Below are 26,385 nucleotides of genomic sequence, written 5' to 3'. Positions count from 1 at the left end.
TGCATTTTGATTTTCAACGTGTCCTGTGTTATATATATCTCAAGATGTGGACTCACTGTGAGTACATGTGCTTAATGCACCAGGACATAGAGAGGAACAAACCGGTCACCTTGCACAGAATCCAGGGAAGACAAACCACGAAGGATGGGGAGCGCCATGCAGATGGGCACAGGGAGCTTCGGCTCTAGGGGGCTGGCACCTGCAGTTGTTAAGATTTGGACCCAGTTTTTTGTGGGTACCAAAGCTACCTACATCTGTCTAGCCACCTCAGGCTACTCTCTTGGGGTGGGAGACCCCTGTGAGGAGGGGAGTGGAACCAGTCACTCCCTTCCTCGGGGTTGAGCAAGGTCTTGTTATTCACTGGGCTACCGGCTGTGTTAGCACTACAGAACAGTGAGAAAAGCTCAGACCAGCTTCATCTTCAGGCAAATGTGTACACCCAGTGCCCAGGCCATTTGCCTCCACTTGTCCTAGGACCCATCTTTGATCACCCAGGCCTCCTTGAGAAGGAGATTGGCTTAGGTAGGAGTGGGCAAATGGGTCAAAGAGGACATTCCTGTCTGATCTTTCTTCCTAGTCCACCATCCAGGCATCTCTTCGGGAATGGAGGAAGGAGGCCCCAAAATACACCTTGGCTCCTCAGAGGCAGATTTTCTGTAAACACTGGGCTCACAACCATGGCACATCCTACTCAAGGAACCTGTTTCTTGTTCTGTGAACAGACATTGCTGATTTATAGAGGTCAGGGCTTTCTCTGCTCATTGACAGGCCCTGTTCCCCCGCAAGGCCCATCAGGGTCCATACTCTCTCCTGTATAAGGGTGGGGGTGAGCTGAGTCTCCCTAGCCCATGCTGGCCCAGGCAGCACCTGTGCCATATACTAACCTTTTCAGCTGAGTGCCCACAGCCTCTCTGGCTGTAACATCTAAGCCCCAGCTCCTTTGGCTGCAAGTGGCTCTGCTGGAGCCTGCACCAGTTTCACAGGAAGCCATCCTCTCAGATCTGCCCCACAGCCCAAGCCACAGGGCTTGTTTTTGCTCACACAGATCAAAGGTCTAGATATAGCACAGAAGCTGAACCCATAAAAGATGCAAGTAAAGTGATTTTGGTAATATTTTTTTTCAGTTGCATTATAGCAGATGAGGGCAAAAACAAATATCTTTTCAAAATCTCTTTTACCACCTCCCCACAAAGGAGGGAAAACATGTAGGTCAACTGAAAGAAAGAAAAGTGGGGTGGCATCAATATATTCAACAAAGAAATTATATTTCATTCCCAGCTATGCAAAATCCTGGACCACTTTCAAACAGAAAGAATTTCATTTATCCTTGAAACTAAAGTGGTGCTGAATTATTTCAACTTGAATGTAAAATACATTAAGTCTTAGCTCATAGGATATAGACATGTAAATTAATATATAACTGCTTGTTGCAAACTAAATGACATGTCATTTGATATAATGTTTAATAATGAAGTTTTAGTTTCTCTCCTAATTTTCAGGAATCCTATTTGTAACATTTTTGAAGAGCTTTTATTATACAGCCTAAACACTGGCCTTCTATTCTTCCTTGCTTTCATATATTCTATTACTACATGCCTATTCTGTAATTGCAAGACTATATAAAAATGCCTTGAATAAATGATTTCAAGTGTCAAAAAAAAAAAAAAAGAAAAGTGGGGTGGCACAGAGCTACTCACTGGATGGAGAGGTTGGTACTGCCTGCTCCCATAGAAAGCAACAGTATCCTCATATAGAAGATATGTGCTGCTGCTGGGAGGTTATACCCTGTTTCTCCTGGTTTTGGGTCTCCTTTGTTTACTGTTGACCTTCCAAGGAGCCCATCCCCTCAGGGGGGACACTGAGGTTGTTAGGGAGCTCCTTCAGGTAGCAATTATCTGCTTGAATCCCCTCAGGGTCTAATGCCCAGCTGAGGAGGGTCAGGCCTTAAGGGCACAGACAGGAGAGCATCTGTGGATCCCCTTATGGGCTCCAGGCTGCTGGGTCTCTGAAGACAATAGGGCTGAGAGTGCCCTGATGTGATCTCTTGCCTGTGGGGTCCCCTCCTAGTGGCTCAGAAGGGCGATGAGCTTCATTTCAAACAGGCGACGCAGCAGCACAGCTTTTAGATGGACTCTCTCTTAGCACCTCACCTTGGGTCAGTCATTCTGTCAATGAACCACTACTGATCTGTTGCTATAACTTGAGGTGTGTTTTGTTAATATTTTCTGAGTGTTCTTGGATGTTCCTCTTTCATGCTGATTATGGTCTCCTAGGCTTTTCTTGATTGTGATTGTTTCTTAGCCCACCTTGTTTTCAGTCAGCTTGACCGTTTTGAGGAATTTTCTAGAATTCTTCAGTTGGGATTTGGCTGGTGTCCCTCTCACAATTGGACTGAAGTCATGGGCTTGGGAAAAGAGTTTAGGGGTACAATCCACACTCATCACATATTTTTGGACAGCTCATGGCTGCTGTGGCACACGGCTTCTGATGTCAACCCCAAGGAGGTGCATCTTTTTAACATCTTCCCAGTAGGAGAGAACATCTGAGGGTTTGTAGAGAAGGGACCCAGGGCCAACAGGCCAGACCCCAGGTTCTGTGTCCCCTCCATATCCCTGGTGGAGAAGCAAGGTTAGCTTACTGCAGTGGCTGGAAGGTCCACAGCTGGTTGATAAAGCATCTCTTGTGGAGTCACAGAAAACAACCATTATCAGCTGAAGAGGAAAATTGAACAAGAAAAGGCCCGTGACTTAGTGGGCAAGTACAAACTGTACAGGTTCAGAAAGCAGTTATTGCCAAGAGCCAAAGAAAGAGCAACCTCTAATTCAAGGTGATAGTAACATCATAAGCAAAAAGATCATTAGCACTTTAAGTTTCTAACTCTATTAAAGCCCTCATATTGCTCAGCCAGCACATTTTAATCTCTAAGCAACAATATTTGTTTCATATGACAGTATATACAACATAGTTTCAGCAATTCAAGATTTAAGCAATGCTTGGAGTGTATTCAGATTCAATACAATCTTCAGCAATGCCCACCATTTCTTTTTAAATTAACAGCCTACACTTTATAATACACTCATATTTATATATAATTTTTTTGTGTTGACAAAGGCAGAGAAATGAGAGGATAGTCACAGTCACTACCTTCCACAGTCAGTACCACCATCCTTGTTTTGTGTTCTCAGTCTGCAAGGAGTGAGTGCCATCCACGGTGGACTTGGTGTTCTGAAGTAGGAAACTGTTCAGCTCACACATGTCTGGGTTTCTACAGAGCTGAACTGGCCATGGGAAGGTTGTTCATTGCTGTCTGCATTTCATTGCTGGTGAAGAACATCTTACGGGCAGCTCATGGTTGACATGGCACATTGCTTCAAAACCAGAACTCTCGGCACTGTTCAACTGAACCTTGCTCTCTGGAGTAGGGATGGGTCTGGCTACCAAGGGTCCTTCGCGTTGGGTCTCTGTGTCACAGATATCAGTGCTCATGGAGAAGCTGGAGTATTTCAGAAGGCTTCCTAAAGGGACAGGTGAGGACTACTGTCTAAGAAGAAGTCCAAGTGGGTCTGTGACTGCGTGCCAGGTATCTGCAGGCCTAGGAAGTTCGAGCTCCCCCTGCAGCCTAGGGGTCTGCGAGCAGGAAGTCAGTCTGGGTCTCTATGTCTAGTGACTCCAAGACTGGCTTGGGGTTCATGGTGCTTAGTCCACTCTCTTCAGTTTGAGTTTGGATATTTGAGCCTGAAAAGAACTCTTTAATACCAAAATAGAGCCCAGGATTCTGGGTTGGGCCAGAGGGAAGCTGAGCATCAGATCCAGGGTTTGAGTCAGACAAAAGACTGTGGTTATCCAGTGTCTGACAGGCAGGTTACTTGATCAGATGTTCTCTAAGTCACTCAGTAAATCTATGGTTTGGGTCTGGTTATCCGTCATGTTCTGTGCAGGAAGCATAGCGCTCCGTGCACTGAAGTCTAGCACGGCTTCAGCCCTCTTGATGTCTTGATTTAAAGTCTTAGGATGATTCTGAGGTAACAAACTCTGAGTCACTGTCTCTGCTACTAAACTGCTGCTTACTATGTTGTCTGTAGAAACAATGTAGGATGAGTGCACAGTCCCCAAAATGCCTCCACACATGCCAGCACCATCCATGGGTACCTAGGCAGGTGTGGGATTTTGCATGCCACTGGTTTGTTTTTTTCTGGAGATCCTGCCTGGCTGGGCACAGGCATCTATGAAAGCTTCAGTTTGAGCAGCTACAGATGAAGTTACCTTTGGGCTGAGCAAGAACATCTGGGTGTGAACACTAGTGGGAATGGACACTTGATAATCAAAGGACAGATTAGTCTGAGAACAAGATGACATGAAAGAGTCAGGACCAAGCTACCGAGCAGAAGATGTCAGGTTTGGTGAGGAAGGCATAGGACAGGCCCATCTGTACAGTGATTGGAGAAATGCTGTTCTTCCGACATGTGTTCCCTAGTTCTTGTATAGGATTCAGTGGACTTTTACCAATGTTCATTTCCCAGCAACAGGACTGACAATTTTTTTTTTTTTTTTGCCAGTCCTGGGGCTTGGACTCAGGGCCTGAGCACTGTCCCTGGCTTCTTTTTGCTCAAGGCTAGCACTCTGCCACTTGAGCCACAGCGCCACTTCTGGCCATTTTCTGTATATGTGGTGCTGGGGAATCGAACCCAGGGCCTCATGTATAGGAGGCAGGCACTCTTGCCGCTAGGCCATATCCCCAGCCCCAGGACTGACAATTTTTGAAAGAGGTAAGGTCTCCTTCGGAGAGCAATCCTCTGAATCCAGGCTAAGGATCAGGCTTCCCACCGACAAGGACACGAAGTGGCACGGCCTCTGTGGCAGAGCCCTGATCCATGCCTAACACCACAGGCTGGCCCTATGTGCCAGCTGTAGGCACAAAGACTGGTATGGAAAAAACTGCATGACCGGAAGTTTAACCACAGCCACTCCGGGCTTTGGAAAAACGCTGAGGATTCTCAGAGGTGCTGAGATACCCTGTTTCCTGGCACAAGACCTCAAAAGAGGTGACCAGTTTTATTTCTGAAGGTCTGAGCTCTTGAGTGTGTGGTTGAGGAGTTGGTTGGTTGTTTAATGATTCAATGGTCTTATTGGACAATTTCTGGCTTTTCAGGTAAGTTTCTATTCTCCTGTTTTTACTAGATGGATCCCTGTATTCTGCAGGGATCCTGTGGCCAGTTTGGTGGATGTGAGGTTGCACTGAAGTTCTGCTAGCATGGGGACTACCATATGTGTGCTAGAAGGTCTTGCCACAGTCCTCCTTGTGCTTCTTCCCAGCATGCATCCTCATAAAGTGCTTTTTTACAAGAGAAAAATGAGAAAACAGCTGGTCAAGACCTCTAGGACATCCTTTAATTGGACAACAGTAGAGTTTGGGCACATTTTTCAAATCTGTTCTTATTGTTGGGTTTATCATGCCATTCTGCAGGTGGTGGCTCTGGGCCAGGTGTGTGTAGAGCAGAGTACAGCACATAGGATGTTGGTCCATGTGGCCTGGGACAGCTTGCTCACCAATGGCTGGATCAGCTCACAGGCCAGGAGATGGAGCTGTAGTCTGCAGCTGCGGCTGCTTCATGAGGGTCGCAGGCAGTGACCTCCTAGGCCTTGGGGCTAGGTGGCTCAGGTGGCAGTGGCAGGGTTTCCCCTCATGGTGCCATGACAGGCAGGCTACCTCCTGATGACAGAGATCTGGACCCCATTGCTGCCACCTCCTAGGCTGCCATAGCTCCCCTGACTGTTTTTTCTTGATCAGACAGTGTTTCTTAGATGAATGAGGTTTATGTACAAAAATAATCAGCACTCAAAGGTCCCTGCAACATTGATATAACATATCTCATGGTCCAAAATATGTAATTGTATTTGCACCATATATGCTTCAAAATGGAGGCTCACTCATTAATGAGAATCTGGCAAGACCCTGCCCCTTGGGATCCTGGGGCAGGGAGGTCAGAAAACAAAAGCACCCTCCTGTGGGCCTCTGCCCTCTGTCCACCCTCCCATGGGCCTCTGTCCACCCTCCTGTGGACCTCTGCCCTCTGTCCTCCCTCCTGTGGGCCTCTGTCTTCTGTCTACCTTCCTGTAAGCCTCTGCCCTCTGTCCACTCTCTTGTCAGCTTCTGCCCTCTGTCCACCCTCCTGTGGGACTCTGCCTTCTGTCTACCTTCCTGCAAGCCTCTGCCCTCTGTCCATCCTCCTGTGGCCCTCTGCCCTCTGTCCACCCTCCTGTGGGCCTCTGCCCTCTGTTCTCCCTCCTGTGGGCCTCTGCCCTCTGTCCACCCTCCCATGGATCTCTGTACACCCTCCTGCAAGCCTCTGCCCTCTGTCCACCCTCCTGCGGGCCTCTGTCCACCCTCCTGTGGGCCTCTGCCCTCTGTCCACCCTCCCATGGGCCTCTGTCCACCCTCCTGTGGACCTCTGCCCTCTGTCCACCCTCCTGTGTGCCTCTGCCCGCTGTCCACCCTCCTGTGGGCCTCTGCCCTCTGTCCACCCTCCCATGGGTCTCTGTCCACCCTCCCGTGGGCCTCTGCCCTCTGTCCACCCTACTTTGGGCCTCTGTCCACTCTCCTGTGGGCCTCTGCCCTCTGTCCACCCTCCTGTGGGCCTCTGTCTTCTGTCTACCTTCCTGTAAGCCTCTGCCCTCTGTCCACTCTCTTGTGGGCTTCTGCCCTCTGTCCACCCTCCTGTGGGACTCTGACTTCTGTCTACCTTCCTGCAAGCCTCTGCCCTCTGTCCATCCTCCTGTGGCCCTCTGCCCTCTGTCCTCCCTCCTGTGGGCCTCTGCCCTCTGTCCACCCTCCCATGGGCCTCTGTCCACCCTCCTGTGGGCCTCTGCCCTCTGTCCACCCTCCCGTGGGCCTCTGCCCTCTGTCCACCCTCCTTTGGGCCTCTGTCCACCCTCCTGTGGGCCTCTGCCCTCTGTCCACCCTCCTGTGGGCCTCTGCCCTCTGTCCACCCTCCTGTGGGCCTCTGCCCTCTGTCCACTCTCTTGTGGGCTTCTGCCCTCTGTCCACCCTCCTGTGGGACTCTGCCTTCTGTCTACCTTCCTGCAAGCCTCTGCCCTCTGTCCATCCTCCTGTGGCCCTCTGCCCTCTGTCCTCCCTCCTGTGGGCCTCTGCCCTCTGTCCACCCTCCTGCGGGCCTCTGCCCTCTGTCCACCCTCCCATGGGCCTCTGTCCACCCTCCTGTGGACCTCTGCCCTCTGTCCACCCTCCTGTGGGCCTCTGCCCTCTGTCCACCCTCCCATGGGTCTCTGTCCACCCTCCCGTGGGCCTCTGCCCTCTGTCCACCCTCCTTTGGGCCTCTGTCCACCCTCCTGTGAGCCTCTGCCCTCTGTCCACCCTCCTGTGGGCCTCTGCCCTCTGTCCACCCTCCTGTGGGCCTCTGCCCTCTGTCCACCCTCCTGTGGGCCTCTGCCCTCTGTCCACCCTCCTGTGGGCCTCTGCCCTCTGTCCACCCTCCTGTGGGCCTCTGCCTTCTGTCCACCCTCCCGTGGGCCTCTGCCCTCTGTCCACCCTCCCGTGGGCCTCTGCCTTCTGTCTACCTTCCTGCAAGCCTCTGCCCTCTGTCCACCTTCCCATGGACCTCTGCTCCCTGCCCTCCTGCAGGCTTCTGCCCCCTGTCCATCCTCCCTCAGGCCTCTGGCCTTTGTCCACCCTCCTGTGGGCTTCTGTACACACTCCTGTAGGACTCTGTCCTCTTATTTATCTTTTTGAAGAGCCAACTTTTTGTTTAATTGATTCTTTGAATAACTTTTTAGTATCTATTGTATCAATGTCTTCCCTAATCTTTATTTCCATCTGACAATTTTGGGTGTGTTTTTCTGGAAGTTTTCTGGAAGTGCATCATTAGATTATTTATTTGAGATCTCTTTTAAAAACTTTTAGGTGCTCATAGGTATAAACTTTTCTCTTAGCATTATGTTATCTATTCCTAAAACCCTCTGGGAGGATGTCTTTTAATATTTGTCAGATCCTAGGAACTTCTGGATTTTCCTTCTTATTTCTTCATGACCCACTTATTTAGCAATGTGTGTTCAGCAATTTGTGTTTTCAAATTTTCTATAATCTCTCTTGTTATTGAGCTATCCCATTATGAGACCATAATGGGATAGAATATAAGGAATTATATCATTATTCATGGATTTGCTAAGATTTGCTTTATGTCCTTAAAATATGACCTGTTTTGGAGGAAATTTTATGGGTCGATGAGCAGAATGCGTACTGTGTAGCTACTAAATACTTTATAGATGTGTGTCAAGTTCATTTGCTGAATAGTGTCATTTAATTTTGAGGTTACTTTTAGTGTATTATTTAATCTTGGTAGATTATTTTTTTTTAATATAAAGTGACATTCTTCTCTTTCTAATTATGATTTGACACCTACCTCATCAGGTGTGAGTATAGCTACTCCTGTCTGAGTTCATGGTCCATTTGCTTGGCAGGTGTTTTCACCCTTTTGCACCAAGCTTATGTTGGCTTTTGTCCTCAAGATGTATTTCTTATAGGCAACAAATAGTCAACTCTTGATTTTTAATCCACTTTCTACCTTGTCTTTTAAATTAGAGAATTGAAATCTTTAGCATTCAATTTTATTATTGAGTGGTCTGTAGCAAATACTGTTTGCTACATATTATTTTTGTAGAATTTGATTTATTTTCCCGATCTTCATTTGCTCATCTATTCATCTGGTGCAGTTTCTTTTCTACCCTATTTTCATGATTATTGTTATCTTCCTACTTGAGTATTTTCTGTAATACTTACGTTAGTTTTTGATAATTATGGAAGATTTTAAAATTTCTTCTTCAGTTATGCGTAATAGCTTTGTTAGCTAGAGTCTTCTAGGTTGGCAGTTGTAAACCTTCAGAACTTGAAATTCATTATTTGGTGTCATCCTTGCTTTTGAGATTTATCTTGAGAGATCTGCTGTCATTCTGATCAATCTCCATGATAGGTGTCCTGGCATTTGTCTTTTGCAGCTTTCAGTATTCTTTCTTTGTTCTGCACATCTTACTGATATTTACCTTTGAGTGGTTGTTTTTTGGTTTGGTCTGTTGAGTGTCCTAAAAATCTCTGGTACCTGAATGGCTGCTGCTTTATCAAGATGTGGGCAATCTCTCCACTTATTATTTTATTACACGACTTCTCATTTTCTTAACCTCCCTCCCTCCCTCCCTCCCTCCCTCCCTCCCTCCCTCCCTCCCTCCTTCCCTCCTTCCCTCCTTCCCTCCCTCCTTCCTTTCCTTCCTTCCTTCCTTCCTTCCTTCCTTCCTTCCTTCCTTCTTTCCTTCCTTCCTTCCTTCTTCCTTCCTTCCTTCCTTCCTTCCTTCCTTCCTTCCTTCCTTCCTTCCTTCCTTCCTTCCTTCCTTCCTTCCTTCCTTCCTTCCTTCTTCCCGTCCTTCCTTTTTTTTGTCTTTTCTTTTTTGGTACTGAAGATTGAGCCCAGGATGTTGCACTTGCTAGGAATGCACTTTGCCATTGAACTACATCCAAGCCCATACTTTTCATTCTTCTATGCACATGGTTCCTAGGTTTGGTCTCTTAATACTGTCCCAGAGAGTTTGCATGTTCTTTCTACTTATACTCTTCATTTCTTCATTGGACCATTATAATACAACTACTGTGTCCTTGAACCTTGTTATTCACGTGCTGACTGGAGAGACATGTGGAGATACATCTGGGAGATATCTGTGAAGAGGACACTTGTTGATAGGACAATGCCTGGGGACATCTACTGAGACCCCTGCTCAGAGATGCCTGCCAGGGAACACCTATTTAGAGAGATTTGTTGAGGGGACACCTGCTGTGGGACATTGCTGAGGGGACTTCTGTGAGGGGCACTTGCCCCTGGCTGGCCTGAAGGCTCTGGTCATGGCTGGTTGTTGCCTGTGACTGCCTTTCAGCTCTTGGAACTGTAGCCTTCTTTTTGCCAGTATCTGCAGGCCTCTCCATGAAGCAGGTGGCAGCAGTTTCACCAGTAGGGAGCTGGTTGGTGAGAGATTTGATCCTTGTGCTGGGCTGCTTGGAGTGGTTCCCCAGTCCCCAGGGTGCTCCCACCCTTCGCCCTTTCCTCAACCTTCTCCACCCATAGGGCTGGAAGCACTGTATGATGGATTTTTTTTAAGCTCCTTTTCTGATGAAAAAGTTTGTATGCACTTGGCCTTTGGAGAATACTGCACAAGCCTCCTGGTACTCAATCAAACTTACAGTTTACAAAGATAGCGACAACTTTTGTGAGTAGTTTGAGTGCCAGAGGACCCTGTGTATTTTCCCTGTAGCACCATTAAAAGAAAGCAACAGGTGCTGTGGGGACTCTGAGCAGCCTCAGGAGGCTACCTCATCTGATCTGGTCTATCAGGAAGTTGGTGGCCTGATCATTAGGTAGGGAAAGGTCCAGGGTGTCATTATGAATAATGACTATTCCAATTATAATGCTTCACCATGGAGTTCAGCTCAGAGGAGTTAATTAATTTCAAAAGGCAATTGTGAATCAGATGATGAGCTCTCATGAGGGATGGGGTGCAGACTGATGAGGGTGGGAAGGCAGAGATAGGTAAGCTCATCCCAAAATGCTACCCAGGGAGGGGCTGTGGGAAGAGGTATGTGGAGGGCTTCCCGGCTTGGCATATCACAATGTTCCCTGGTCTTTGTGGGATTTTCCTGAATGAGCTTTGTGGGCTGCCTCCCGCCTATGGGCTGCCCCAGCCTCTCCGTGGGGTCTCTTGTCTGTCATACACTGAAGATCGCCCCTGTGTGCCAGAGTGAGAGCCTTTCCAAGACACAACCAATGCATTTAAAAGACTCTGACTCCCCTCTGGGATGTAGTGATTTCCAGACATTTCTGTATTCTTCCACAATCTTTGTTTTGAAGGAACTTGATAGTTTTTCTGGGTGTGTAAACTTTAAAAAAAAGTAACATTTACAAGAGTGTCAAGCCATAAAGGTATGACTTCATGAGGTGTCATAAACTGAACATGATAGCAGTACCCTAGCCAGAACTGGCCCCAGGACACATCCCTCCACCTCAGGCCACAGAATGCATCCCCCCCACCTCACACCTGGAGTTTTGGCCTCAGAATTTATCTTCTCACCTCACACCTGGGGCCTGGCCTCAAAACGGATCCCCCCACCTCACACCTGGGCCTGACCAGTTTCCTGCTTTGGTCTTTATGCAGAATGTGCTCTCTCTGCTCTGACCTCTTTCTTGCTGTAGTAGGTTCTCTGGTGGGGGCCTGTGGGAAGCTCTGCCATTTTCTACCACCTACTGGATGTATAGCATTGGCAGATCATGACTTGTTTGTCCTCACAACTGTGTAACAGACACATTGTTTCCAGTTTGGGGCTATAATAAATAACTCTATTCTCATCACTTTTATGTAATTAGGAAAGGAGCCCATGCATTTCTGTTAGGCATTGTGTCTAAGAGTGCAACTTTGAGCATAGGTATATATCCATTCTGCTTCAGTTGAATGTAAACAGTGGTCATATATAATTGCATATTTAGTTTCAGTTAATGATGTCAACAGTTGTCAGGGCTATGTGCACATCTTCTTCATAGTGTGAACAGTTGTCAGGCCCTCCAGGAGTGACCTGCCAACTGTGGCACAAGCCTCCCATTTCAGCCACTGGGGGATAGGGAGGAGTACCAGCTTTTGTTTCCTGAGGACAAATGAGTTGGACATTTCTTTTGTTCATTTGCCATTGGGATGTCAGATTTCCCTTGATCCTGAGTTTAGGAACATTCTGTGGAAATGTCCACCTGGCCAACGACTGCTAACACCTATCAGTGCCCAGGACCAATTGCTAGCCTTGCAGATGGTGGCCACACAGTCCTCATTGTACCTCCAACAGCTCTCTATTTGAAAGAGATATTTTGAATGTGTGTCTCTTAGGTATCAAGATATGTTGGATGAGGCCAAAGCAAATGTGAATTGCTCAGTTTTGTCTAATCACTGGGCAGAACTCTGCTTGGGGCCACATGGCTTGGGTTGAGTCCAACTTCCTCCCAGTGGCCTTTCTGTGCTCACTTTTCCTATCTACACAAATTCCTCCTCCTCCTCTCTTGTTTTTTTTCCTTTCTCCTCCCTTTCTCCTCTTCTTCCTCTTCTTCCTCTCTCTCTCCTCTCCCCCTCCTCTCCTTTTTCTTCTGCCAGTCCTGAGGCTTGGCACTCAGGGCCTGAGCACTGTCCCTGGCTTCTTTTTGCTCAAGGCTAGAACTCTGCCTCTTGAGCCACAGCGCCATCTGCCTTTTTCCATTTATGTAGTGCTGAGGAATCAAACCCAGGGCTTCATGCTAGGCAAGCACTCTACTGCTAAGTCTGGGCACTGTCCTTAAGCATGTTTGTGCTCAAGGCTATCACTCTACCATTTGAGCTATAGCTTCACTTCTAGTTTTTTGGTGGTTAATTGGAGAAAAGAGTCTCATACTCACATTCCTGGACTGGCTCCAAACCATGATCCTCAGATCTCAGCCTCCTGAGTAGCTAGGATTCCAGGTGAGAACTATAGGTGTCCAGCTATTATTCTTTAGTCCCTCCCTCCATGACTCTTTCAACAATCTTTGACTGGTTTTGTTATGCTATTTTCATTTGCATATCCTTTCTTTTTCCCAACTACTGTTTTCTCCCACAAGGAGTTGTCCTTTACAACCTTTATATAGAATAATATACTACAATATTTGTATTGTTATAGTATTATAGTTTTAACATTTATATAAACATTTTAAGATCTAGATTCCACATGAGTGAAAACACGCTACTGTCTTACTGAGCTTGATCTGTCTTTCTTAATTGGACACTCTCCATTTCCATTCATTTTCCTGCAAGCTAAATAACATGATTCTTCTTTTTCTTTGTGCCAGTCCTGGGACTTGAACTCAAGGTTGGGCGCTGTCTCTGACATTTTTTTTTTTTTAAATTTGAAGCTAGCACTCTACCACTCAAGCCACAGCTCTGCTTCTGGCTTTTTAGTGGTAAATTGGAGATAAGAATCTCATGGACTTTCCTGTTTGTGTTACCTTCAGACTGTGATCCTCAGATCTCAGCCTACTGAGTTGCTAGGATTCCAGGTGTGAGCTACCAGCACATCATTCTTCATGGCTGAGTTATACTCTATCATATCCATGTACCACATTAAAAAAATTTAATCACCAGTTGTTTGGTATTTTGAATTGTTTTTAGTACAGAACATGAGACATGGATCTAGTTTCAGTGTTCTAGAGACTCTTTTCTCCAACATATGCTTTTGGCATCTTTTTCAAAAATCTGATGGTAGTAGCTGTGTGGGCTTATTTCTGGAGCTTCTGTTTCATTGGTCTACTTGTCTGTTTTTGTGTCAGTACCATGCTGTTTTTGTTACTATGGCTCTGTAGTAAGATCTGAAGTCTGATAAGTGATACCTCCAGCAGTGTTCTTCTTCTTTCCCAGGAGTGTTCTGGCTATTCAGAACCTGTTTCTCAATGAAGACAACATTGGGATTTTGACAGGATTGCACTGAATCTGTAGATTGCTTTTGGAGGCATAGCCACTTTTTATAACTGTCAATCTGTGAACATAGAGTCTTTCTTTGATGCCTTTTTCAACTTCCTTCAGTGTTCCTTCCTTCAACTTCCTTTCAGTGTTTTACAGTTTTTATTTTAGAGGTCTTTCACCTCTTCAGAGGTCTTTCATTAGTCAAGTTTACGCTTTAGTTCCGGGTGTGTGTGTGTGTGTGTGTGTGTGTGTGTGTGTGTGTGCGCGCGCACGTGTGTGCGCACCATAGTTGAGGCTTGAACTCAGAACCTGGGTGATGTCCCAGAGCGTTTTTCAGTCTAAGATAGTGCTCTACCACTTGAGCCACAGTCCCACTTCCAGCTTTTTGGTGGTTGATTGGAGAGGTCTCATGGACTTTCCTGCCCAGGGCTGGCATCAAAAACCGTGATCCTCAAATCTCAGCCTTCCAAGTAGGTGTGAGACTAATCTCATCGGAAGATGTTCTTCACTCACCATTACCTGGCTGGCATTTTTTTTAAAGCTGTCATGAATGGCCATTCTTTATTTAGTAACCAGTGATTTCAAACATGCTATTATTTGTTTTGCTTGTCATTTCACTATGTTCTTTGGAAAAAAATGTCTATTCAAATTATATGCTATTTAAAAATGTGGTATTTTTGCCATATTAAGTTTTGGATACAAGCTGTCTCATCAAAAGGTTCAAGTCCTCTTTTAAAAGCATGATTTGCAAATATTTTATTTCATCTTTTCATTATCTTAGCTGGGTCTTTTGAAGATTTTAAGTTATAAAGCCATTTTTACATATGTAAATTTTGCTTTTATTTCTAAGGAAATTTTGCTTAAGCCAAAGTAAAAATAACCTTGTATGTTTTCTTGTAGAAATTTTGGATTTTATGTTTAGGTCTATAGAATTTTTTTTCTTGGTGTTAGTGTTTCAATTGAGAACCTTGTATATGCAAGGCAAGTGCTTTATCACTAGGCTGTATCCCCAGCCCTACACTCTATTTTGAATATATTTTTATATATGATGAGAGTTATTGACCAAAGCTCCTCTCCTTATTTAAACCTAGATATCTATTTTTTTTTCTAGCATCATTTGTTGGAAAGTCTTCTTTCTCTACTGAGTGGCCTGTTCCTACATTTCTCTGTTCAGTTCCAGTCCATTTGCCTGCCTTGATACCAAGATCAACTGTCTTGATCATTTTATAACAAGGCTTGCAATTTGGTCCTGTAGTCATACAAGTTTGCTGTTTTCTTCAAATTCTTTAAACTATTCTAGGTCCTCCACTTTTCTGTGGCATTCAGCTCCATACTGTGAGATTTTCATTGAAGTTTCAGTGCTGGAGGACAGTTTGGGGAGAATTGCACCTTGACATTATTGAGTCAATCAATTAACATCTTTATCCCAATCAATCAATCAACCTGGCTTATCTCTTCTTTATGTTTATAATCCTCTCAGCAAAGTTGAAGAATTACATACATCTTTTCATTTTTAATTGTATTTTAAGTAGTTGTACAAAGGGGTTTCAATTAAACAGATTATCAGATTATTGAATACAACACAGTGTCACCCATTATATATAATTAAGTTTAATAAAAATGTATGAATTAATTTTTCTTCTTTTTTTGTGGTGTTGCAAGAGACTTGTGCATTCAAGGAAAGTGCTCTGCTATTGAGCTACCTCTTCAGACTTTAGTTTCTTCTCAGACAGGGTCTCACCATATAACCTAGTTTGGCCTCAAACTTGTAATCCCTCTGCCTCTGCTTCTGTCTCCTGAGTGCTAGAATTACAGATGTGTATCTAAAAGCTAAATTTAAAATTTATACATAAATTTAATTTTTAGTTATTATTAATATTGTCTTTTGTAAGGTTTATATTTAGCTACTTAAGCTACTGGCAAATATTACTTTAAAAATCATTAAAATTTCCTATTGTTGTTCCTATTATATGAAAATACTGTTGATTTTGTTTTCTTTTTCATGTTTATTTTTAATTAGTTATTTATTTTAAAATAATTTATTGTTATTATAGAGGTGATGTACAGAGGGATTACATTTACATGACTCAGGCAATGAATCCATTTCCTTTTGTACAGTGACTTCTGTTCCCTCACTCTCTCCCAGTCCCTCTCATCTGTCTCCACCCATGACTTGTATAGTTCACTTTCATCAGTGGATTTTTTTCCTCCCCTGGTCTTGGGGCTTGAATTTAGGGCCTGGGTGCTGTCCCTGAGCCTCTTTCATGCTCTAGGCTAGCACTCTACCACTTCAGCCACTGCACCATTTCTGGCTTTTTTAGTAGTTTATTGGAGATAAGAGTCTCATGGAGACTTTTCTGCCCAGGCTGGTTTCGAACTGCAATCCTCAGATCTCAGCTTCCAGAGTAGCTAGGATTATAGGCATGAACCACTGGCACCTGGTTGATTTTTTTTTCTTCTTAATGAAAGACTTTAATTGCTAAGACATTATTTTTCTTCAATGACTGACTCATTTGAAGATTATTTGTAAAACATAACTAGTCCTATGTAAATGATGTAGGATATAACTAGGAGAGTTGGTTGTATATTATTCTTTCTTTTAAAAAATTGATCTTGAGGTAATTGTACAAAGGAGTTGCCATTCAACAAACAGCTATGAATACAATGCATCTTGGTCAACATCACCCTTTGAACACCCTCTTCCTTTCCTCCCAACCCCATCTTCCCTTTCTTTTCTTAATTTTGTAGAATGTGCATTACATTTGATACTGTTGATTTCTGAAAATTGACCTTACATCTTGTAAACTTGCTGAGAAGTGTATTACTTCTAGTGCTTTCTAAAAATCTCATTGGAGTATCTCCTTGGCTCATCATATTGGCCACAAGAGAATTTTACCTGTTCCTAATCCACCAGGACTGCCTTTACTTACTTTCTTGCCTTATTAGGCTTCTACATTCCCTAGAACAGGGCTGGCTGTAGTGGTGAGAGCAGAGCTTTGTATTGCTCTTGACATTGGAGGAAGCATTGGAGCTCACTGTTAGTGTGGCTTCAGCTGAGCTTCCTGTTTACCACAGGGATGAAACTCTTATATCTGGTTTGCTTCTTTTTTGGGGGGAATAGATGCTTGATTTGGTCTGTTTTTCTGCATTGAGTAGGATGAGCCTATGGTTTATTTTTTTGCTTTGTGCTGTGATGAGTTTCCATGACTAATGGTCAAATGTTCAGCCAACAGGGCATTCCCAGTATAGACTACACTTTTTTTGTTTTCTTTTTACTATATGTGTTTTTATTTCTTATTTATTGTCAAAGTGATGTGCAGGGAGGTTATAGTTTCCTACGTTAGGCTTTGGGTATATTTCTTGTACTGTTTGGTTACCTCCTCCCTCATAGACTACACTTGATCCTGATGGATTGTACTTTGTTTTCATCTTTGGATTTTACTGGATGAAATTTATTTAGAAGGTTTGCTTCTATATTCATGAGCAACATGGTATAATCCATAGTTTTCTACTTTTTAAAAAATTTGTGCTGATCCTGGGGCTTGAACTCAGGGCCTGGAATGCTCCTGAGCTTTTGTGGTCAAGGCTAGTGCTCTACCACTTGACTCATACCTCTACTTCTAGCTTTTGGTCAGTTATTTGGAGATAAGAGTTTCATGGACTTCCTGCCTGGGCTGGCTTTGAACTGTAATCTTCAGATCTCAGCCTCTTAAGTAGCTAGGATTACAGGTATGAGCCACTGGTGATGGGCTCTGCCACTGAATTTTAAGTTTACCATGGTCAGAACATACACTACATATTATATTTTTGTCTGGTTGTACTGGGGTTTGAACTCAGGGCCTTATGCTTACTAGGCAAGCACTTTACCAGCTGAGCCATGCCTCTAATACTTCCTTGCTTTACTTACTTTTCAAATAATGTCTTGCTTTTTACCTATGCTGCCAGAATTGTGATCTTCCTATTTGTGCCTCCTATGTAGCTGGGATGATGATCACGTTCAGCTTTCTTATTTATTGAGGTAGAGTCTTGTGAACTTTTTTCCTGGATAGGCCTTGAACTGAGATCCTCCTGATTTCAGTCTCCTGAGAAGCTAGGATTACAAGTATGAGCTATCATGCTTAGCCCATAAATTACTTTTTCTTTTGCACTGGGGCTTGAGTCTGAGTTCCTGTCCCTTAGGTTTTTTGTTCAAGGCTAGCACTTTACCATTTGAGGCACATCTCCATTTGTAGCCTTTTTTCCCCTGCTTACTTGGAGATGATAGTCTCACTGACTTTTCCTGCCTGGGCTAGCTTTGAACTGTGTTCCTCAGATCGCGCCCTCCTGAGTAGCTAGAATAACAGATGTGAGCCATTGGCACTTGCCGTATGTTACTATTTTTAAAATGTCAATAAATACTCGATCAATAAATATATGATCAGATGCACATAAGCATTAATCCTTTATGTTCCTTTCCCAAGAATATCATCCTTTGGTCTCACTGTGTATGAATGTCTAGAGTCCTGTGCAATTTTATGTTACTTTTAATTACTGTAAATGTGGGATTTCTTTAATGTCCTAGAAAGAATGTGCACTCATTCTGTTATTAGATAGATTAATCTGAAGATTTCAGCTTCATTGAGCTACTCAAGCCATCCATATCTTTTTTTTTTTTGCCAGTCCTGGGCCTTGGACTCAGGGCCTGAGCACTGTCCCTGGCTTCGTCTGCCACTTGAGCCACAGCGCCACTTCTGGCCGTTTTCTATATATGTGGTGCTGGGGAATCGAACCCAGGGCTTCATGTATACAAGGCAAGCACTCTTGCCACTAGACCATATTCCCAGCCCCTCATCCATATCTTTCTATCCACTCTTCCTATCTTTTGAGTCTTGTCAGCAAGACTGTTTTCCAGTCTTTTAACACCTTGTGATTATACAATCATTTCAGCACTTTGTCTTAGATTTCTTCACATACCTGACTACATTTGTGTGCTGAACACTGTACTTGAGTAATTTGATGAATGATTGGCACTTCCTCTGAATTATTTTCCCTAGAAGGGATACTTTCATTTGTTCTTACTTCTTTCAGACACACATGGAAGTCTAAATCTGTGACTCTAAGTTCAAAGTCTGCACTCTGTTCTAAATAAGGACCTAAGTTATTCTGGATCCATAGGGGTTGGGTCTTGTCTGGATCATCCTTGATGCCAGGATACATCCCTTTGACCTTCCCATGTTTGCAGAAGGAGGGTGAAGGAGCTGGCATGATTGGCAGCAATCATTCAGCTGCTCCTGCTGCTTCCCCCCTCTATCCCAGCTCTCAGCACCCTCAGTTCTTTGAGCATGAAATACCTAGATTACTCAGAGGAACATCTTTAGGCTCCCATCCGGATATGGAAGTAGTGCCACTCAAGTTCAGGGACCTGGTGTAGTCTGGGTCACAGACCACCTATTACCTGGACAGAGACCACCTGAGGTTTTCCCTGTGCTCTCAAAGGTCTGGGACATACAAGTCACAATCTCTTGGCTCCTGAATGACAATCTCAGAGTGCTGCTGGGGTCAGGACTGGGCCTAGTGTCTTCTGGGACAAGAATGAAATTGATTTTATGTGTCCAGTTCTCTGTTCCTAAGAGCAGCTTGAATAAGTCCAGCTCTCTAGGCAGCTATCAATCCCACTAACCCTTTCTTCATTTATATCAGAGGCTCCTTCAGCCGGCTTTCCACCCTCTGAGGGCCGAGCCCCATAGTGTCCTAGCCCTACCAGCCTTGACTCCAAAGCTGCGATGGTTTAGGGGCTCTGTCTCTATGCAAACGCATACAAACAAGCTGGTGGAAGTGACCCAGGCAGAGGGGTCCTGACTATGAAGGTCTGGTGATAAAAGAAGCAGATGGGATGGACCACTGAGTGATGGGCACAGGTGGGATGGATGGGTGCCCAGTGAGTGAGGGGCACAGGTGGGATGGATGGGTGCCCAGTGAGTGAGGGGCACAGGTGGGATGGATGGGTGCCCAGTGAGTGAGGGGCACAGGTGGGATGGATGGTGTTCAGTGAGTGAGGGGCACAGGTGGGATGGATGGGTGTTCAGTGAGTGAGGGGCACAGTTGGGATGGATGGGTGTTCAGTGAGTGAGGGGCACAGGTGGGATGGATGGGTGTTCAGTGAGTGAGGGGCACAGGTAGGATAGACGGGTGCCCAGTGAGTGAGGGGCACAGGTGGGATGGATGGGTGTGCAGTGAGTGAGGGGCACAGGTGGGATGGACAGGTGTTCAGTGAGTGAGGGGCACAGGTGGGATGGATGGGTGTGCAGTGAATGAGGGGCACAGGTGGGATGGATGGGTGTGCAGTGAGTGAGGGGCACAGGTGGGATGGACGGGTGTTCAGTGAGTGAGGGGCACAGGTGGGATAGATGGGTGCCCAGTGAGTGAGGGGCACAGGTGGGATGGACGGGTGTTCAGTGAGTGAGGGGCACAGGTGGGCTGGACAGGTGTTCAGTGAGTGATGGGCACAGTATAGGGTTGAGTAAAAATGGTCTTGATAAAAATTTTCAGGTTCACCTTGTATACAATTAGAGACCCAATGGTGTATATATCTAGTCAGGTTAGAAGATAAAGGAAGGGGTAACACCATCGACAAGAAATGTACTCCTTACCTGACTTAAATAACTAACCCCTCTGCTTTTAGCATTTTCAAATTAAAATAAAAATGATAAAAAAGAGGTAACTAGGTTGAGGCAGGGCAGGATCCTGACCTGGTGGTGGCATGGGCCAGGGAGGAAGGGCTCCTGGGGTTCAGAAGAGGGGACGTCCTTGCTAAGGGGTAGGAGAAGCTGTAAGTGCCAGTGGGGACTGGGCACTTGTGACATCTACAGTGGTCTGGAGTTGGGGTCTGGGTCTGTGCAGCTGGTGATATTGAGGGTGAGAATGCACACTAGAGCTGAAGAAGAGTAGTGAGCAGGATGTGGCCAGCTGGAGGCTCTGGGTTAGGGGTGACTGGGTGTTACCAGAGCCTCTTCTTTCCACTGAGACCCTGTGTTGTGCTGAGGTTTGAAATAGCCCTGCCCTTTCACCTTTAGCTCTTCCCTGTCTCTGAGTCCTTTCTCTTCAGTAAAGGAGCATGCATCATTGTCTCTACCTCCAGGTTACCCTACCACCACCTCTAAGGCCTCTCTCCTCACCCTTGACATGTTGACCATGGTTTCTAATTTTCACTCTGTCCCAACAGCCAGCCAGTACCTTGGGAGGCTGCCTCTGCCTGTGCCTCCTCTGGCTACTCCAGCCCTTGCCCCTGCGTGGCCCTCTCTAACCTGCCTCTTGTCCTGGCTTCACTCTCCTCAGCCTTAGAATAAAAATCTCACATGTATCTGTGCTTTGGTGGCTCTGTTTCCTGTGAAGGAAGTCAGACCAGCCTTGGAGTAAGTAGAGACTCTGGTCACCCTGTGCCCCCATCTTCTGCCTCCCACCAGGCTCCACTCTCAGCAGGATTGACTCACAAGTGTCCCTCGCCCCTAGAAGTCCAGTGGTTGATTAAGGTGAAGTCTTGTCAGCTGGCAGGCCTCACTGTCGATGAGCACTGGACCTTAGTGTTGGATGACAGAGCCAGGCTATGAGTTCTGGTTCTCCTGGTCTTTGAGAGGCTGGGCAATTCACATCCAGGGCTGGCTTTGTATACTTTACTAAAGAAACAGTGCATCAGATGCTGGTTACACTGTGTGTTCTTGAAAGATCAGGTCACAGGAATTTGGTTTAGAAGCATATCTCTTCTGGAAGAGTGATGAGGTTGGTCTGCCTCTAGGCCAGTCTCCTGGCATGTCTGCTCCACCCTTCAGTGTGCAGTGTGGATGCAGAGGTGGGCCTCACAGATGCCAAGTCTGTGCAGTGGAGGCCTCCAAGCCTGTGCTACCCATGTTCTGGCCTTGCTCCCCTCCCTCGGTTCCTGCTGGCGTCTCCCTCAGGTAAAACAGCAGACCAGAGAGACTTTTGGGTCCTGTACCAACCCCAGATCCCTGGGACCACCCTCCAGGACTTGGAAAACCCTGTTCCTTGTGTCTCCCATTGGTGTCGGCACCCTAGGTTATTTATTCAGTGAGTCCTCTGCTCTGGGTTGGGGTTGTGGCTTGCATGATTGAGTCAGCTCTCAGTCATCATGGAGTCTGTTCCATACAGCTTAGTCCAATATCTGTGCATTGAGTGAGGCCTCAACACCTCTTGGTATCCTGTGACAGTGCTGGTGGCAAAGTGCAAGACTCACAAGTGTCCACTGCACAGGTAGACATACTAGACTTCTGCAAAGAGCTGTTAGAGAGGTGGCTTTGTAGCTGCATCTTTGGGTTGCATGGAGGTGGTGTGGATCTTCACGACATGGAAAATCCTACACATGATCAGTGGTGTCACCACTTTGCACACCCCTGGAACTTTACTTGTTGATGTGGGATGAGAGCTGGGGTAATGGTGCAGGTAGCCTAGGCCTCTTAGCTCTTAGAGTAGCAGATAAAGGGCTCTTCCAGACAAAACTAGGGCACTGAACTCTCTGGTCAGCCTCGTGAGTCAGGTCTATGGTCATCTTGGACACCAAAGGTCTAGGCCTTAGCTGGACTCAGGGCCTTCTGCAGACACCGTCCTGTAGTGGTGCCAAAACCAGGTTTTCCTGGAGGTGCCCAGATATATCCAGCGGTGTCCAGAGGTGCCTGAAGGTGTCCATAGTTGTCCAGAGTTGCCTGGAGGTGTCTATAGCTTCCCAGAGTTACCTGTAAGTGTCCAGAGGTGACTGGAGGGTGCCCAGAAGTGCCCTGGGGTGCCTGGAGGTGTCCAGAGAGTGCCCAGAAGTGTCCAGAGGTGCTTGGAGGTGCCCAGAGCTGTTCAGAGTGCCCAGGGGTGACTGGAGGGTGACCACAAGTGCCCAGGGGTGCCTGGAGGTGCCCAGAGCTGTTCAGAGTGCCTAGGGGTGACTGGAGGGTGACCACAAGTGCCCAGGAGTGCCCAGAGGTGCCCAGAGATGTCCAGAGAATACCCAGAGGTTCCTGGAAGTATCTAGAGGTGGCTAGAGGTGGCCAGCCCTCTTTAGGGCTCTGTGTTTTGTGGTCTGGTGGGCCATGGAAAGCAAGGAGGGGCCTGAAGGCCAAGGCATTGAGTGGGAATCCCTGGTGGATCACTAGACTATGTGTGAGCCTGGGCTCCATGCCTCATTTACTTTATTGGCCCCAATACATCTGGGGCTGGTGTGGACATGTCAGTCTCAAGTGGGCATTAGGTAGCTGAGAATCTTGTTGGTTTAGAAGAATTCTTGGTCATTCTCAGTCCTGTCTCCTCTGCCCTCCCCCTTCCTAAGCAATATCTGCCCCCTCCTTGTACTATCTTGATAACAACAATTAGGTAGTTGGTCTCTGTGGAGGAGGGGCCACAAGGCAGAGGTCACTAATGCTGGGCAGGAGCGTCTGTGTGCTCCCTGGAGCTCTACTCCCTATGTTAGGATTTGTGTGCTCACTGGAGCTCTACTCCCTGTGTGATGTGAGGGCTGGAGGATCTGTGTACTCTAGTGTCGTCATCTGATACCAGTCTTTGCTCTGCTCCCCTAAGGAGGGAAAGAGCTGCTGATATGAGCATAAACCATGGTCAGTTGGGAAGAGCTGCTGTGTTAGAACAGCTCTTGCATGGCACTGGGGCATCAGGGTGAGAGCTTGAGGAGCTAAGCCATGTCCATACTTCTGGGCAAGGGAGTGCGTAGCTGGCGGTGTAGGTGCTGGGAGTCAGAACTCAAGGACGAGGGGAGGGTGTGCTGATCCCTCCTGCTGATCCCTGAAGGAAAGATGCCAGTACCTGTGTAGGAGGAAGACTGGGGTCTATCTAGGAGGAACCCCCAGGGCCTGTCTAGTAGGAGGCCCCAGCACCTGGGCTGCTCTCTGAAGCACCCTGCGCAAGGCCTGTTTGAATTCCTGGTTCCTCAGACAGTAGATGACTGGGTTGAGAAGGGGTGTGAGCACTGTGTACACCACAGATACCAACTTGTTGTAGTTGAAGGAGTAGATGGCACGTGGCCTGGCATAGATGAAGAGGGAGGCTGAGTAGAAAATCACCACCACGGCTAGGTGTGAGGCGCAGGTGGAAAAGGCCTTCTGCCGCCCGTCGGCAGAAGGCATGCGCAGCACGGCACTGAGGATGGCCATGTAGGAGAAGATGGTGAGGAGCAGGGGCCCCAGCAGGATGAGCAGTGCTAGGAGGAAGTCCACCAGCTCTGCCACCGACATGTCAGAGCAGGCAAGGTTCAGCAGTGGGGATACATCACAGAAGAAGTGGTTCATGACGTTGGGGCCACAGTACCCAAGGCGGGAGATGAAGAAGACCTTCCCCAGGGAGATGGCAAAGCCAGAGAGCCAGGAGCCCGCAGCTAGGAGGCTGCAGAGACCAGGACTCATGACAGCTGGGTAGCGCAGGGGGTTGCAGACAGCCACATAGCGGTCATAGGCCATAACCCCTAGGAGCGAGCACTCAGTGCAGGCCAGTGCTAAGAAGAAGTACAGCTGTGCCATGCAGCCTGAAAAGGAGATGCGGCAGAACCGGGGTGCAGCAAGACTGAGCAGCACCTTGGGTACCGTGACAGAGATGTACCACACCTCCAGGAAGGACAGGTTGCTGAGGAAGAGGTACATGGGCTTGTGCAGTGCAGGGCTGGAGCGGATCACTGTGATGATGACCAGGTTTTCTGTGACAGTCAGCAGGTAGGCCAGCAGGAACAGCACCAGCAGGAATAGGTGGAGCCCCAGGGAGCCTGGGAAGCCCACCAGGATGAACTCTGACACCTCGGAGTGGTTGCCCTGAGCAGACATGGTGCCCAAACCCTGCCTGGGGACAGAGGAGGTCAGGGTTAGGCAGTGGGGAGAGGCCAGAAACCCCTTGAGATAAACCCCACTTGGGTACCTTCTGACTCCTAGACTTTCATGGCATGGCTGTAGCATCTATCACAGCCTGTCAGACATCAAACTAGTACTGTGTGTCCCAGAGGGGACACCCAGGCTGTGAGGTCATCTCTGGCTTGGCTTTAGGAACTTGACAATGACACTTCAGATGCCAGTATTGGTCTCCCTGTCACAGTCTGGTTCTGTGTGGGTTCAGCTGTCCACCCTGCTTGAGGAGAGCAATGGCCCATAGAATAGGTGGACAGGATGGACAGGAATATCAGAGTCAGGAGACTGTGGCCCGGAGAACAGGTGGACAGGAATATCAGAGTCAGGAGAGAGCACAATGTTCCAGAGCTAGTTTCAGGAAAAGAGGCAAGGACAGGTCTGTGGGGTCAGCAGAGGGTTTATGAGGCCAGCCAGTGAGGTGGGGCTTGGCTGGACACCTGCCTGACCACAGGTGATGGTGGCATTTTTGTCCTGGTCACCTCAAAGATTGACTGGGATGTAGCCCCACATCCCAATGCTGCCCCTTTCAGATACTCTGCAAAGGGTGGGACTGTCTTATAGACTACTTTGCCACGGAGGCAGCCATTCCTCTCCCTGCTGGCCTAAGGTGTGTTGTCTCAGGTACTTCTGAGGCCAGCCTCTACCTCCAGAGATGTGGCTGAGCCCAGCAGGGACTCCTGTTTGCATTTAAAAATAAATATGTTCATTTGGAAGGTGTATTGCTTTGCCTACTTTAACGTGTAGTTAGTGTTTCAGAAGCAGCCTGTGTCCCTCACACAGACTTTCTAAATAAAACCAAGCCAATCTGCTAAACATGCTGAGTATTTTGTGAAGAATGTATTTGGGCAGGGGTGGCTGAGGATGACTTTTTCTACCTCTAGTGTACCCTCAGCCCAGGTGAACTGTGACCGGCACAGAAGGCTCCAGGAGCCATGGAAAACTGAGCTGATCTCACCTCAGAGCTGAGCCTGGAGCCCAGGGGTGGTTGTGGGGGTGGGGGGGGGTTGTTTTGGCTAAAGGGGACTTGGATCCAGGCAGTGAGCAGGTGCCAGAAGTTGCTCTGTCCTCCATCCACTGAGAAGGGCCTTGGACCAGTAATCTCTCAGGGTGGGCTCCCACAAGGGTGACTCTCCAGACTTGCTCCCACCAGCTTCTCCTCATCCCTGGCCTTTGGGCTCCCCAGAAGCGCAGTAAGCTACCACCGCCCTTCATGTCTCTCATCCCAGGCCCTGTGTGCTGCTCCATGCCAAGTGAGGCTAGCGGCAGAGCTCAGATTTCCTTCTGAGGAACACTGAGGCAACAGATCTCAAAGAACGGGCTCTGGGCAAGGGCTACACTCAAATTCTGACCTTCTCTTAGTCTATGACCTGGGATGGAAATCCCCTCTGTGCTTCAGATTCCTCTGCAATCACACAGCCTTGGACTACAGGGGTAAGCAACAGCAGACACTGTCCTCACACAGCAGATAGACTCTGTCTTCAAACAGCAGACACTGTACCCACACAGCAGACACTGTACCCACATGGCAGATGGACAATGTCCTTACACAGCAGACATGGTCCCCACACTGCAGATAGACATTGTCCTTATACAGCAGATAGACACTGTCCTCACAGTGAAGATACTATCCCCACACGGCAGAAAGATACTGTCCCCACACAGGAGACAAACTCTGTCCCAACACCACAGACATTGTCCTCACACAGCAGACACTGTCCCCACAGCAGACACTGTCCTCACACTGAAGACACTGTCCTCACACAGCAGACATTGTCCCCTCACAGCAGACAGACTCTGTCCCCACACCGTAGACATTCTCTGTCCTCACACTGAAGACAGTGTCTTCACACAGCAGACATGGTCCCCACACAGCAGACAGACACTGTCCCCACACAAAAGTCAAACACTGTCCCCACACAGCAGACACTGTCCTCACACTGAAGACACTGTCCTCACACAGCAGACATTGTCCCCTCACAGCAGACAGACTCTGTCCCCACACCATAGA

General features: G+C 47.1%; 1 protein-coding gene and 1 pseudogene across 1 annotated transcript; both read right to left on the bottom strand.

Moving 5' to 3' along the window:
- Positions 1–3,265: 3,265 nt before the first annotated feature.
- On the bottom strand, positions 3,266–5,524 carry LOC125342456 (annotated as a pseudogene).
- Positions 5,525–22,538: 17,014 nt separating this feature from the next.
- Positions 22,539–24,866, bottom strand: LOC125345918 (olfactory receptor 6B1-like). The gene has a single exon (XM_048337982.1). The coding sequence runs from the start codon at positions 24,426–24,428 to the stop codon at positions 23,316–23,318; it is 1,113 nt and encodes a 370-aa protein (XP_048193939.1). The 5' UTR covers positions 24,429–24,866; the 3' UTR covers positions 22,539–23,315.
- Positions 24,867–26,385: the final 1,519 nt, after the last annotated feature.

This window comes from Perognathus longimembris, chromosome 2 (assembly GCF_023159225.1).
Source record: "Perognathus longimembris pacificus isolate PPM17 chromosome 2, ASM2315922v1, whole genome shotgun sequence".
NCBI classification, from domain to species: Eukaryota; Metazoa; Chordata; class Mammalia; order Rodentia; family Heteromyidae; genus Perognathus; species Perognathus longimembris.
The sequence above is the reverse complement of the archived record's forward strand: the minus strand, read 5'-3'. Positions and strand labels throughout refer to the sequence as shown.

Excerpts from the sequence above, each read along its gene's own strand:
- LOC125345918 (XM_048337982.1), bottom strand. The coding sequence starts at position 24,428 with ATGCTACAGCCATGCCATGAAAGTCTAGGAGTCAGAAGGTACCCAAGT.